The 15864-nt window shown below is 47.2% G+C and overlaps 2 protein-coding genes across 2 annotated transcripts; one reads left to right on the forward strand and one right to left on the reverse strand.

The window, feature by feature from the left end:
• Positions 1-5374: 5374 nt before the first annotated feature.
• LOC121836646 lies at positions 5375-7200 on the forward strand. The gene is made up of 4 exons (XM_042291605.1): positions 5375-5562; positions 6267-6380; positions 6719-6966; positions 7097-7200. Exons 1-4 carry the CDS (start codon positions 5375-5377, stop codon positions 7198-7200), a joined length of 654 nt encoding a protein of 217 aa, XP_042147539.1.
• Positions 7201-9018: 1818 nt separating this feature from the next.
• LOC121836830 lies at positions 9019-11572 on the reverse strand. The gene is made up of 3 exons (XM_042292091.1): positions 11407-11572; positions 10765-10927; positions 9019-9467 (listed from the first exon to the last, which is right to left on the reverse strand). Exons 1-3 carry the CDS (start codon positions 11558-11560, stop codon positions 9188-9190), a joined length of 597 nt encoding a protein of 198 aa, XP_042148025.1. The 5' UTR covers positions 11561-11572; the 3' UTR covers positions 9019-9187.
• Positions 11573-15864: the final 4292 nt, after the last annotated feature.

Raw genomic sequence — 15864 nt, forward strand, 5'->3', positions numbered from 1 at the left:
GCCGTCAGGAACGTTGTGGGGATTATGAAGGAGATCATTTCCTTCTTCACAGCGTCACCAAAACGGAACATTGTACTGAAAAATGCACTTGGCCACCAACTTAGAGGCCTTTGTGAGACGAGATGGGTTGAACAACACGACGGTGTTATCCAGTTTCGAGACTCACTAGGCTACGTGTCCACAGCTCTCGACGCCATTGCCAGCTGGAGAGAAATGCAAAGCGCTGCAAAAGCGAAGGCACTCCGTGTCTCGCTTGGCGATGGCGAGTTCCTAATGGCAATAGTTTGCCTGTCGGACCTACAGGCGCATACACTGCCATTGAGTTGTCTATACCAGAAGGAGTGCGCCGTCGTTCACACAGCAAGGAACACGTTGACAGACACTATAGCTGTTCTGACTGCTCAAAGACAAAACTGCGAAGAGGTATTCAGGCCTCTCTACGAGCAAGCCGTTGCGCTGGCAGATGAGCTAGACACGGAGCTGAAGCTCCCTCGCATCACGAAGAGGCAGATTCACAGGTCCGACCCCCCTGCGCTCGATCCGGAGAGCTTCTACAGGACGTCGGTCTACATTCCATTATTGGATAATGTGTTGGCAGACCTGAGATCAAGGTTCACTGAAGAAACTTTTGGAGTCTGCGAGCTCTACGTCTTCATGCCGTCTCAGCTGCTGCACGCCACAAGAAAAAACGAGGCAAGAGTGGCAACAGATATTGTCCGGCGATATTGCTCACTCATCGGAGGAAGTCACGCCCCGATAACCGCAAAGGTTATTCAAGCTGAGCTACGGCTATGGCGGGAGAGGTGAAAGCGCGAAAGCGAAGACGGCGCGGACATCCCTTCGACTGCTGTGCAAGCGCTCTACATGTGTGACGGTGGAGTCTTTCCTTCAATTAGGACTTTCCTGCAAATACTGGTCACTCTCCCCATAAGCGTTGCCAGCGCCGAAAGGTCTTTCTCCACACTCCGACGCTTGAAAATATGGCTGCGGTCACAGAAGAGCGATGCACGTCTGACCGGCCTAGCCTTGCTGCATACACACAGGGACATCTCTGTTGACTGTGGAAAAGTTATCGATCGCTTCGCCAACGAAAATCATGGAAGACGGCAGTTAGAGTTTGTGGTGTGAAAATGCGAACTTATTCTTTGCCACATCGTGATCACATCAAACGGACATCGCTGCAGCTCTGTCCATAAATTTATTATACAAAACTGACATAATTCTGTGACATAGATTTTGTTTCAATACTGTTTCGAATCTATTACATAAAGTGACATGCTTATGTTTCCATTTGGAGTGATTATTTCACTCAGTTCCTTTTCTTGGTGGGGAGGCAGTTTCCCAGATCGCTTCAAGGTTTTTCTAAGCCTCAGTGACCCTCAACCACCTGCCTGCCCCTGGCCATTTCGAACTGGATGAGTATCGTTAAACAGTGCATTCGTGTGATCACTAATGCGTGATGCACGTTAAAGACCCCCACCCCCCCCCCCCCCCCGGCTGGCGGCCACAATTACTAATCTGCACACGTCACACACTGCACTGGCAAATAATCCAGCATATCCGGGACACTCGTCATCTCATTTAATTGCCTGACCAACTTCGCGCTATCTGAATATCACACCCGAACATTTCTAAACCTGATTTCGTGAAAACCAGTGAGGCGTGAAAACGTTATTTGAAACTGAAACTGGTGGCGGAACATGAAAACCGGACCTCGAACTTTGCGCACTTGGACTTTAAAGAAATTCGAAGCCTAAGTTTCTTCTTCGAATTTAGCGCTAAAAGAGAATCGAAACCTTCGAACTTTTCGACCTTTATGTAGAAAGAAATTCGAAATCTTCGAATTTATCGACTTCATGTCTATAAGAATTCGAAACGTTCGAATTTTTCGAATTTCAGATCCAAAGAAATTCGAAACATTCGAATCTCTCGAATTTCAAGTTAGCAAAGTTCGAAATCTTCGATTTTCTCGAACCTCAAGTAAAAAAAAATATTCGAAATTATCAAACCCGAACCTTTAGAAACCGTAAAAGCTTCAAACTTTTTGAATTCGAAACTTTACGATTTTTTAAAGTTGCGAATTTTTCGAATTCCAATCTCCGTACGGTCGAAACCTTTCGAAATCGAACATCAGTTCGGTTCTAAAATATTGAAATCTTTCGAAATCGAACCTAGGGTGGTTCGCGGCATCCCTAACGTAACCCACCTGGGCCAACCGATACACGCCGCTTCGAGGCGACAGCCTGGGGCGGCTCATGAGAGAAAAAAACCTAATCTGAGCATGATGGGCCAATGGGAGGCAACTGCCAGTAGTATTTCGGGAAAGTTATTCTCCCGGCTGCCGGGAGAGTAGACAATACCTAAACAAAACACTTCTAGAAGAGGAGAAATGAGACTGTAACGTGCGCGGATTTCGACGGGGTATGTGCACGTGCCGGGTCATCTTAGTGCCGCGTTGTGCACGCGAGGAACTGTGTGTGCGCGCGCGTCATCTTCGTAGTGCGTGCCACGCGCCCCGCAACAAGAAAGAGACAAAGAGAAGGAAGGCGGAGAACAGAAAATGGAGTGTCTTCGAGCGGGCAGACCAGCGTGTGGAAGGGAACCGCTGGGCGTCCAGACCCGGGTTCTTCAAAACTTCCACCTGGACTGACCCCCGGCTCTCGCGAAGCCTTCGCCCCAGTTGAAAGCAGGTGCACGTGTTGCGGAGTACACGTCAAGACCACAGCGGCCCCGTCAGTTCCAACACGCCACCCCAGACGCCGACGCCGTGCCAACCTCGCCTCCGACCAGGGCCGTACCCAGAAAAAAATTTCGGGGGAGGTTTTCGGGGACAACGGCGGCCATTTCGAAAGTGTCTATTGTCTTATTTTCGCCTATGAATCATGTGCATCGGTGGCATATAATGGAGAGTTACAGCAAACCGGAGAACCGGTCCCGGTTTGGTACCCGGTAGCCGACCGGCGCCACTGCGCGTGCGCAGAGGTGGAGATTAAAATCGGCTGGCTGCCAGTGCACCGACCAGGGCCGTACCCAGAAAAAAATTTCGGGGGGGGGTTAGAACCCCCTATCCCCCCCCCCTGGTTACGGCCCTGCCTCCGACCCACCGGCTTCAAGCTGAACCCCGGGTTTTCTGGTACGTGCTTTGTCGCCGCTCCATCGCACAACTCCTCGCAAGACCCAACACCACGAAACAAGAAAGCGATAAGTTGTTGCGGTGAACTTTCGGGTTGCCGTTAAAGCGGGAAACACATGTACGACGAAACCTTCCGATCCGACGTGCGGACTGCCGGAATGACCTTGGGGGGAGGGGGTGTTCGTAGCATCGGAGAGCGTTGAAAACCCTCGCCTCCGACCGTCGTATTGCGCGGTCGGACGTCGGATCGGACGGTTTCGTCGTACATGTGTTTCACGCTTAAGGATCTGTTATACTCCGACGTAACGCGCGCGCAAGCGAACGCTGGCCGAAGTCGGCTACGTCACGTCGGTCACGCCACGCGCGCCAAAAATTCGACCTCCCTATACTCCGGCGGCCCTGGCGACTCCCGCGGCGCGCGTCGGTGGGTCGCCAGCGCGGCGCATACGCAGAATCTGGCTACGAGGGTGCGCTTCCTGCGAGAGTGCGCCATTTCCGGTTCCTTTTCATTTCGAATTCGCGACTCCAGCGACCTATAGGGGGCGCCACCACCAAACAAACATGGCGGCTGAGTCCAGGTCGCGTCGGCTCGGCCGGGCCGCCTGAACAGGTGGCGCGTTCAATTTAACAGATTTTATTTTGTTTAATGCCCAATTTTATAGGTATTTGAACTGAGACGGTTCAGTGTGGCCGGTGCATATAAACTTGCAGAACATAGTTTTGTTTTCCAAGTGTGTTTTTTTTTTTTTTGTTCTTTTCATGTCAAACTTTCGTTTCGGAGATTTCGTTCGAAACCGAAACTATGGGCTTCTGGAGAGACGGTAATATACTAATCAGTTTTGCTCATCTAAGGAAAGCGGCAATGACTGCAGAATTCTCCCAGCGGCAGTCATTTTCAGCCAACTCGCATGCCTCGACCATGCGACTTATCTGTCCGCGAAATCGGGCTTTTGTGCGTATCCGCGTTTAAGAAACAGCTTCAGTCGTCTGCTCGGTCAACAACACAGGCTGCAGGAAAATTACGAAAATTAAGCAAGCGCTTCTTAAGCCAAGGAGCATGTTAACCCGCCGGCACCCCACTGAGCAGCTGATACTCGTATTTCAATTCAGGTTTTAGTAGCAATCGAGAAGTCATTTTGACGAGCGGGTTATGTATTATATTACGTACTACGTCCCACTAAAGCGATATTAGAATATTCTTCGGTTTTAAATATGACCTTAGTTAATTAGCTATTAGGTGAACTGCTGAATAAAAGTATATTTGACAGACAGAGAGATACTAAGTTAAACTTAGCCAAATGGTTCTAGCCGGTATAGCACGGAGACGAATGCGGACAAACTGAAAAGAGTCAATTCATTGGAGATTCACGCAGAACCTCTCTGCACTGAACTTGACTTCGAATCCTGAACGGAAAAAAATTAGTATTTTTGTGGCCGATCAACCTGAGCAATGTAGACGTTAATTGCTGTTGGCTTAATTCGACGGTGGTATAATATAAATATTGGAGGTGCGATAGATCAAAATGCCGTGACAGCTTCTAACGTTGCGAGACTCGTCCCCCACCTTTTGCAAACAGATAATTTCCCTCATTCTTTATTTGCAGCGAGCAGGCTTTCATGAATCAAATAATTGCGAAATCAGCCCAAATCCTTCAGAGTGGTCCAGAAGATTTTTCGGCAAAAAGCAGCCAAGATGAATAGCCAACGCACCGACCGCCGTGGGTGGCTCAAACTTGAAGCTAATCGAACACAACCAAACTCAAGAGAAGCAGCTATCGAACCTCCCATTCACTTGACTGCAGCATTGGTGTTCCCTCCAGTGAAATGCATCGTCCGTCGTCCTCCCACTGTTCTGCATCCTTATAAAGAAACCCCTTATCAGTTACCCAGTAGTCGTCACTTTGAATGTGAATCGAGACAGACAAGAAATCAGAACGTTTTTCCGTGATTCCTTCCCAACCAAGAAATCGAAAACACGTGGTGGAAGGAAGCAATCTACTGAGGCTTCGCCACACTAATGAACACTCAGGAAAACTTAAGAAATTTTCGGACCTTCGTGGAATTGCACTGTTCGCCACCGCGCCGACAACACGTGTCCGCGAAAGCCACCGGAGACGCGGAGGGGCGCGGAGCGACCTGGACCGGCTGGTTCCCGGTTTTCCCACTTGGTGGCGTCCGTTTTGCTGGAGTCGCGAATAGCAGACGAGAATTCTCGCGCTTCTTGAGCGCCAAGTTCGAGCGATGGCGTGGACGTACCTTGCCCGACGAAAACTCGCGCTTGCACTGTTGGTGCACCGCCTGCGCCGCAAGCGTAGGCGGTCAATGTACATACGGCACATCTTTGACAAGCGCACGGTCTACGGGGAATACCACCGCCTCGTCCAGGAGCTGCGAGAGAGGGACCCCGAATACCACTTCAAGTATTTCAGGTAACTGAATGCACGCCCCAAAGGGATATTGAACTTACGGCGATTTCGGTGTCATAAAAGTATTAAAAAATGATCGAGCTTGCGGCGTACTGTTTGGGAGCGCGAGCTTCCCGACGCGAAAAATACTGCGCGTTGTTTGCAGTATTATTTCTGTAAAGCTGATGAAGGCAAGGTGGGACGGAACGTCTAGCTCTAGCTGATGAAGCTAGACGTTCCGTTCAAAGCTCATGAGGGCAAGCCGAGACGGAACATATAGCTGATGAAGCCAAGCTTCATAAGCTAGACGTTCCGTTGGCAAATCCGGGCTGATATCGGTTGCTCCCCCTTATATGGCAGCAGCCAACAATTGTGTTCAAGGGACAGTGTCGAGAGCCGTTTCGTTGCAGTGAAGTGGCTTACAAGAGTGCTTTCACCAGTATCACGAGCTTGCAACTTTGAAATTTAGCAGAATGGGCAGGTTTGTTTCTTGTAAAAATATATTAGGGTTGTTTATAGTAGCAGTGTAAGCTGCCACGCTCAATCAAACAGCCATCCTGGGAACTTCCCGTCGCTTCCATATAAAACCTAACAATAGGAGGAAACTCCATTATGACATGCTTAGGCTGGTATGATGCCTAGAGCTTTATTTCAAAGTGTAGATTTTGAAAACTTCTGCTGAGGAATACCTCTTCATGTTGGGTCACTGTGCCATTGTGTTCATGCAGGATGACCAAGGCATCATTTGATCGACTGTTGAGCTTTGTGTATCACCTAATCCTCCACGCACCAACCTACAGGAGGCCAATCTCCCCTGGAGAAAGGCTCGCAGTTAGGTTGAGGTAAATAGGATCTGTTCGTCTTTCTAACAAAATTATTATGTTTGCAATACTTTATATATATATTGTGTAATACTGTACACTGATCACTGTTCATTCCCTTGCGAATAAACCTGAGGGGATACCAAAAGTCCTCCCACAAGCCCTGCTCCGGCTGTTAATGTATCACCTTCACATTCAACAGCATGGTAGAAAAATATTTTACAGCTTCACTGGTTTCATAACAATAACAAATCTGTTTTCAACACAGTTTTATAGAACATACCACACTTCTATCACAAAATCCTGCATCGCAAAAGCACGTCAGGTTGAGGTTAATATGTGAATATAATTTTTTCTAGATTCCTGGCTACCGGAGGATCAATGCAGGACTTGGCCATGAGCTACAGAATGCACGCCTCGACAGTCTCAGGGATTCTGAGAGAAACCTTGCCGGCCATCTGGGACTGTCTGTCTCCTGTGGTACTGGAAGAGCCTACCACATCGAAGTGGGAAAGAATACGGCAGGAGTTTTGTGCGAAGTGGAATTTCCCGAATGCCATCGGTAGCATTGACGGGAAGCACTTTTCTATTAAGTGCCCAGACAACAGTGGGTCAGATTGTTATAATTATAAAGGGTTTTATTCCTTGCTCCTGCTCGCTGTCGCAGACGCCAAGTACAGGTTTACTCTAGTAGATGTAGGGGCACAGGGACGCATGTCAGATGACTCTTTCTTCAGGGAAAGTGCCATCAGACGTCACTTTGAAGCCAACACTCTCGGGCTGCCCTCGAGTGTGTCTAGGTGGCCCGTCTGTTTACTCGGCGACGCTGCTTTTCCATTGAGCACGTACTTAATGCGCCCGTACCCAGGAAGGAGTCTCGATGACAACAAAAAAGTTTTCAATTACCGTCTTTCCAGGGCGCGCCGATGTGTTGAGAACGCTTTTGGCATTTTAGTCTCCAGGTGGCGTGTGTTCCTTGGAACTGTCGAAGGTGACGTCGAGCTTGTCACTGACATGATAAGGGCAGTAGTATGTTTGCATAACTTTCTCATGTCTGATAACGCATACTGTCCCAATGATTATGGTGACAGGCCACAGGGGCGGGCGGTGCAGGAAGGTCAGTGGAGGCAGACAGTGTCGCAAATTGGCACTTGCACTGCAGCGGCCGGCAAGCGCCCTGCTCAAGCAGCCATAGACATGAGAGATGAGATCTCAGATTATTTCATGTCTGCAGAAGGCTCTCTGCCATGGCAGCTGGAAGTTGTTAGGCGCAGCTAATACGTGAACCTGTGTTAGCACTTTTCTTCGCAAACAGAATATAACACAATTTTCCACTTGCCTGCTCTAGACTGCTCTATCTGGCCATATGCCCAGATAGAGCAGTCTAGAGCAGGCAAGTGGAAAATTGTGTTATATTCTGCATCTGCCAGTCTTGTTAACAATTTGAGAGCGGCTTGTGTGCGTCCACATTTTTTTGCTTGGCTACTTGTGTCAGCCTTATTTTTTTGTGCTGGAAGTGTTCATTCTTGAACCTGATTTGTTTATTGTTTTCGCATAGATTTTTCCTGCTGCAGTGGTTAAATGGTAAAAGACATTCTATGTCAGCCAGTTCTCTTCTAGCCTAAAATGAAGGCGCTGCATGACTTCTATATAACGTTCTTCCTTTCCTTAAAAAACAATAAATTTATAAAACGCAATTTTTACTGCCTGGATACTACAGGCATATCTCAAAATAAATAGTCGTTGAAAAAAATGTTCTTTGCCACATATGTATGCCGCAAGACGCATTTTTTTCTCTATCTCTACAGAAACTATTCCCTTACAATGATTATTAGGAGTGTACTCTATATACGCCATTACTCCGAAGAGTTTCTTTTTTCCCCGCGCTCCGGGAAGACGTGAGACGAGGGAGCAGAGTCAGAAATAGAGCACCATCTTAATCATAATAATTGCAATACGGTATAGTTTTACCATCGCCCTGAAAACAAGAATTACACATCGACACGTAAATAGTGGGCGTGATTTTTTTTTTCTATTTCTTGTTTCGACGAGAATTTATTTTAAGACATGCCGGGCCTATCCGGGCGATAAACATGTTTCCTTGTAAGTTAAGTAACCCAGAATCAATTATTTTAGCTAGCCATTGCTTGAATGCCAGCCATTTGAAACACAAGTCTGTGAGATGTTGCCGGCTTTTGGTGCTGTTCGTGGGTCAGTCTACAGAAGCAATTGATCATTTGTATTACCTTTGATAGACATCACGAGATTGTGAGAGCTTACTATATATAAAAAAATTACCTTGCCTTTCACTCTGTGCTATCTGTGTTGCTTTTTTAAAGAATTATTTCGCATCGGATTGTGTGTTGCTTTATTCACTGTTCTGAGGCATTTGTGGCAAAAAGTTGCCTTCCCACCTAAGTTTTTGTGCTTAGGCAGACATTTTATTAAGTCTAGTAGGACTAAAAGTCAATGACTCGTGTTTTTACTTTTTATAGTGGTGTTTCCACTTGTGTGGCACAAGGTGTCGGGCGCTAAAAGTATTACACACGGATCTTTTTTTTTTTAATACTTTGTTCATAAAATTATTTTATTGGAGTTTGAGTCACGTCACTCCAAGTAGAAGCATAAAAAATAAAAAAAAAACAGCAGCAGCCTCTTGCTTTGTTATAAAAATATACAGTAACGGAAGTAATTGCAGCATTTGTCGAATAATTAGTTGTCATATTCTGCAATGATGTCCATTATTCGTGCCTTGCACTTTGCTGCGTCAGGCCTAAACAACCTGTCCAGGCTCATACCAATCGACATGCCAAAAGCCTCATTTTCCGTCATTTTCTTGTCCAGCTGGTAGAGCAGCTGCTGCTCAAATTCGCCACTTTTTTACGCTTTTTCGGTGCGCCTGACGACACCCCCGTCGTTGCACGCAGAGCGGGCTCATCACCATCATTATTTAGCTGTGATTGGCCCACTTCCATCTGCTCCAAATCAATGCAGTTGTCCTCAGAAGGCGACGGTGCGCCACTCTGGATCAAATGAAAAAAGTCTTCTGCCGCGACATCCCCGTCGGCGTCCATTGCTAGTGGTCTCGTGTCCAGGTTGCACGCTGTTCTACAGGAACAGAAACATAATCCACTTAGCAAGCAAAACCATTATCACATGAGCAAAATGCTTCACATATATTTGATATTTCGAAAGGAATATAAAATGTCTTAATATGTTTATCAGGTTAGTAATCCCCGTGTCAGACGGCGTTCTAAAGGACCTTTTAAACTAAGCTCCTTTATAAAATCGGCCAATCTGCTCACGATGTTGAGTGCGCCCGTACCCTACGGCGTGCGGTGGTTTGCCGACTTTATACAGGAGCTTAGTGAAAAGGATCTTTAGAACGCCGTCTGACACTGGTATAAGACGTTCTCTTCCCGTCTTTCCTCTTCGACACCGTTTCCCTGCTTTTACAACAGTCTCGGGTTTTTCTACATTATGATCAACATCCACCAGCTTGCCTGGGCACTCACTGCTTTTTCACTGGTATAAGTTTTATTTCTGAATCACTGTAAAATTAGAGCTACGCTGTACCGCCCTAAATAAAGCAAGCACAATAAACAAAAATATTGCGCCTATCGACGCCATTTTATTTGTTTGTTTTTGTGTGTGAGGGAAGGGAAGAAACGAACGCACATAAACATTTTCATGGCGGTGGTCTGTCCACATTTTAAAGTACAAGTGAAGTATTTTTGCAGAACATCCGACCATATCCCTCAATTGGGAGATACGCGGTTTCACATGTGTAAATTACCAGGAAGGTTGACTTCTGACCAATTAATCGGGGATAAATACTAACCAGCATTAAACGTGTTCATCAATTAACGCACAATGCTACGCATTATTCTGCACAGCGTGCCAAGCTTGCTTGAAGCCATGGGAAGTAGTTTCACCTTTGTTTTGTTCGCTATTTTGGTTATGTGTGGCGATACCGGCGAACATACGAAGAAGGCAATGAAGGCGGACCGTTTCTTTTATTTATCTTCTTTACACACTCGAAAAAAACTCTCAGCAGTGCGGGGGGCTCGCTCAATGCAAAGCCTGCCTGTCTCAGCCGCGTTGTACACAGACGTGGCTGCGTCCAACGTGATTAAAGAATTCCATCCACTATTCCATCCAAGAGGTCATTGGTGTCGGACGTTCGCTACTGCTGCTATGCCCCCAGTGTTCGATCGAAAGAAATAAAGCGGCATTCTAGTACGTTTTTGCGATTCCACTGACGGTTCCGTAACTCTCGTCAGGCCTGTATCTATAATTCCCGAGAACAGGAGTGTGACCAAAATGTGTAACTCAATCTACGACACGAGTCTGTTTCAACGCTTAAATTCCTCATACCACGCTGGACAATGGTTCAAAATCTCACTTTTTAGGACGGCCACAGTTTTTATAAAATTCCATGGCCTGCATGAATTCCCAGGTGTGCCTGGCGATGAACCCGCTGCCGCTTCGCTTCGTGAGTTCCAGGGCCCTGGTTTCACGCGTGAAGCGGTCACGCAGCCTCTTCCACAGTTCTTGACAGTCTCCAACTGAAAATAAAAACAAATTCTCTGGTTTTGGGCAATCTGTCAAAAGCTCCACTAAGGTGCGAAAGCACGGTTGGCGCACGTCCAAGCCGGGCCCGCTCGCCGTTCACCAGCCGCCTCTTACGCGCACACTTCTCTTCATCTCTACACCTTTTCTTTAAAGCACATTGCATTCTTTTTTTTTTTTTTTTTTACAATCTATATAAGCACAAGTGGATCGTGCAAAGCCGCTGCTCGCGCTCCCCCACCCCTCAACTACCACGACGGATTATCCCTAGCCAATAAGAAACTCCGTTGCGTATCCGCTCTCTCTTTTTATCCGACCACGACCGCTACGTTCACCACGAAAGGTCAGTGAAGGGTTTTTATATAAAGTTTCACCTTTCAAGCAAATTACAAAACATGATCGCGTCTGCTGCAGCAGCGGAACACAGCACTGCGATAAGCACAGACGCGATGTGCGCAGCAATGAAATAGCTTACCTGTGGGGAGACCGCACAGCTCCCGGATGGCCTCCCAAGCATTGTCTTTCCTGGCCGTGTCGCGGTACTCGAGCTTCCTCGTGTCGTAAACACATGGGTGAAGACGAACTCCCTCGATGAGCTTCTCCACGACCGAGTCGGATTCTTCGAACATGGCGCCACATGAAGTGCTCCCGTCGTCTGCTATTGCTCGTATTCGCCGCGCTTCCCGCGCGAGGGCTGCCGGGAGCCAGCGCGTGATGCATCCTGGTCCGGCGTCGCCGGCGCGGCGGCTGCGTCGAACGCCGTCGGTCGCGTCGGTTACGCCACGACGCCGGAGTATAGAGCGTCGGGTTTTCGCCGACGTAACGTCGCTGTGACGCGCTCGCGCACGCGTTACGTCGGAGTATAACAGAGCCTTTAGCGAGCAGCATTGAAACACTGTGCCGACATTGCGAAAACAATTTATTGAACGTGCATTCTTATACTGTTTCCCCAAAGTCCTACCATTCGTTGTTTTTCGTGTGTAAATTTAATTAGTGTGTTTTCATCTTGGCATGTTCTTTTCTAATATAACTCTGTTTTCTACTTCAAACGGTCTCGTCTTTCTTAATTCCCGGACCTGATACACATGATTCTTCACAGAGATAATGTATGGAGCTCGACTTCCGTAGATATGCAAAGTAATTTGGATTCCTCTTGCCGTAAAACTAATTTCTAGACGAAAACAAGAATCCTTATGAATATTCTTGATACAACCACCAAAAAAAAAAAATTGGCTTGCTTTGTATAGAAATTACAGAGAAGATGCAAGCGAGCTGGTGAACTTTCAATATTGTAAAACCCTACGTCTCGGGTTTTACAATGTTGCTTTGTATGTTTATACAGCCTTGATGTTGGTACGCCTCAACAGGTAACCGGTCGCTTAACTGTAGATGAGAAATTTATAGCGAGTTTGTTTCACACACACTAGCACCGTTCCAGTTCTCCCCCAAAATGCATCTCACTCGCGGAGTGTCGCACGGAGATCCGGCCTCGAACGAACTTGCCAAATTCACCGAGTGCAGAAGACTGCTGCTGCCGCCATCTCTTATAGAAAGAGTACCAACCTCAAACTGAAACTAGCGCCTTTCTGTTCGACGTAATCGGTGGAAATGCGAGAGTGCAGTCGCAACCTGCAGTTCAGTTTTTATTTGCGATGTCTTCAAGCAACTCGGCTGTCGTACATATATTTACAAACGGCGTAAATTTCCGCAACCAGCTGACTACAAAGTAGCTGGGGTCTAGACTGGAGAAAACTGATTATGTTGTCGGCACAGAAACGGTATGACTTAAAACTAGTCTGTTGGAATATCCAGCAAAATGTTTTGTGGGACTTTTGATTTCGACCGTAGTTACAGGTGTATCAGATTTTAGCCTTGGTGAAGACGTCGAGAACGAGAGCTTTCTCAAACAAAATATGACGGGGCAAAATAGCTGACGTAGGTAAATATTAAACATGTTAATGTTGCCCAAACCTCGGGTAAAATCAGTATGTTTAGCTTTCTCGGATGCTCTTTGGGCAGTCACAGGTTTCTGCTGGGGAATCTTTGTCAACAAATGTTCGATTTTCCACTCTAACACGGATGGTGATAAACATCTTGGGGGCCGCTGGCGCGTTTGTTCTGAGCATTTCTTTACACACTGGTATATCCCAGCGTCTGTACGGCAACAGAGCAACTAAAAACTTGCAAATAAAGCACGGGTTGTCAATTGCTTCCTTCATGAAGTACTGTGAAACCCTTTATTTTCGCGGCCCCTATTTTTCGTGAATCGGTCACAGATGACATAATCGCGACCACTAAATTTCGCGAATTCCAGACGCCTGCACTGAAAATATTAAGGACCGAAATTTTCGCGCGCCCTTAAATTTCGCGAATTCTTCAATTCGCGAAAATTGAGGGCTCGCGAACATTAAGGGTTTTACAGTATCCGACGCTCACAATTCAAGCTCCGTTGCCCGCGAGACACGATTTCTATCAGAAAATCTACTTTTTTCCTTTTGGTTCCGCTGTACGAATGACAAACCCTCGCCGTCTGCTCCCGCTCCTCGATGGGGAAGGCATGACGTTACTGCAATTTGGCGTACGCTCGATTTTCTGGGTGCAGCGAGTGCTTGCACGCGTGGGGTGACGACACTGAAACGAACTCGGAGAGTGCAACCACTCGTGTAGTGCCGGCCGAAACGAACTCACTTCACGCTGCGAGTGGGCACGCGTGGGCATAAGTGCCGTGAAACGAACTCGCTCTTAGCCAGAGCAGTACAACCGCTAATCTGGGTTTTGTAAGCGCGCATCACGCAGTAGTGATTACACGAACGCGTGCCGGTACGAAACTCATCCAAATCGATACGGGCGGGGGCGGTGGGGATCGAACTTAAAGGAGCTCTGCAACGATATTCAATTGGAATGTTTTTCTCTCTACACGAGCTTACTGGCACACCTGGGACTCAAGGATACTCACACGCAACGCCATTGGCCAAATCAAAAGTCAAATTGGACGTTTAGTGTTTATACAGTGTAAGGTTGGTCTGCCAGGATGAGGCGACACTGGTTTACACTGTAGATGAGCAATTTTGCCAGTGCAGTACGACTGCTAACCTGGGGTCTTTAACGTGCTCACGCAGTAGTGATACACGACCGCACGCCGGTACGATGCTCATCCAGATCGAAACGGGCAGGGGTGGGGCTCGAACCCAGGATCCCTGGGTTCTGCAGCGCGAGCTTTCGCTCCACGCGCGGCGAGCTGGGTGTGCGCTTCAGCCCACTCGGCCACCGATCCCCCCGCCATTGGCCAAGAAACTCCTTTGTTGCAGTGCAATTTCAAGGACAAAAGCAATCATTTTCATTGAATCTCTCCTTTGCAAAATTTGATGACGTAACTCGGGGATCGCAGTACACCCAAGTGACGATATTTGAATGCCGTTCATAGATTGGACCCGAGCATTGCGTGGACACTTGATTTGGGCTCGTGACAATTGCTAGCTCGAGAAGCATTCGGGATGTGGCCCATGTCCAATCGCTGCAACGACGACAACAGCCGAGCCATAACAATGTCTGGAACTCAGCGCGTGTCCTGCGCTTTGCCAACCCCAGCGCGTGGCTATGATCAACACTGGCGGCATATAATCGGCTCCAGATCACGTGGCCGCTTGTTCTGGCTGCGAGTTGAGGGGGTGAACGCTGCTCGTTTTTCTTAAATTTTTTTTCTGGGACTTCTATTGCGTGGGGTGAAAAACGAACGTGTGTTTCATAAGTCATTAACGATAGTGATCCGTTTTAAGCGGTATTTGTGCACAGTACAAAAATTGTTGCACAGCTCCTTTAAGGGATTCCTAGCGCAAGCTTCGAAAAGTGAACTTACTAAATTGGTCTTTTTTATATATGCGTGGATCAAGGAGATTTTGGCATTTTGGTGTGGAAGGTATGCGCAGGCGGCCATTAGTTTTAAACCTAGTAGCGAGGTTGATGTTGTTGATTACGGGCTTTATGGCGCAAAGCTACTATGGCCATACTGCACCAAGCTTGTTTAGTTGGGACATACTCAGGACTTTTTTATATGAATTATCGAAAAGAGGTTCATATGACAAGGTTAAAAGACAACTCCAGTAGGAAGCCGGTTTTTCTTAAGTAATTTATGACACGACCAAATGGTACAATAGGAGCAGCGCTGGGTGAAAAGGAATCTGGTGTGAAAAAAACTCGGGGAAATGTGTACGTCGTTCTTGCTCAAGCCCTGGGCACAGCCACAAAATGTGTAAAATTGTTAAACGCTCCCCACATTCATCACACAGGGGTGGGGCTTCCCCCCTGAGCAGATGTTCGTGGGTGAGGAAGGAATGTCCAATTCTAAGACGACACAAAAGAACTTCAAGGTGGCAGGTTTTGTGGGATGCACTCTCCCACATACCAAGAGCTGGTTTAATCCTGTGAAGTTTGTTTTCGCATTCCAGACTCCACTACGATTGCCATAACTGGAAAACTGATGATTTTACCAAAAGCTTCATGTCTTGAAATGGAATCTGTGAGGTGGTTGGCAGTAGGTGCTTAGAGCTCGTGGCCAATTCGTCTGCTCTTTCATTACCTAGGATCCCCACATGGCTAGGCACCCAACAGAATTTTATGTCTCGGCCAAGCCGCAGACCACATTGTACCTTAGATCGGACAAGTTGTGCCAGTCTATTTTTACTTCCCTTTATTGAGCAAAGTGTGGAGAGCACACTTTGAGAGTCCACTAATAAAATAGATTTCATCGTCTTGCTGATGAGGATATATTCCAAGGCCATCAACACTGCATAGAGCTCTGCCGTGTAAATACTTGCACATTCCTTGAGACGCTGAACCTTACTGAATCCTTCAGAGTAAACTGCTGATCCTACAAAATGCAATAATTTGGCACCTTCGGTATAAAATTGGGAGTAGTTATCATACTTCAGGGGTG

Source organism: Ixodes scapularis, unplaced genomic scaffold (assembly GCF_016920785.2).
Source record: "Ixodes scapularis isolate PalLabHiFi unplaced genomic scaffold, ASM1692078v2 PGA_scaffold2__306_contigs__length_199485367, whole genome shotgun sequence".
Taxonomy (NCBI): domain Eukaryota; kingdom Metazoa; phylum Arthropoda; class Arachnida; order Ixodida; family Ixodidae; genus Ixodes; species Ixodes scapularis.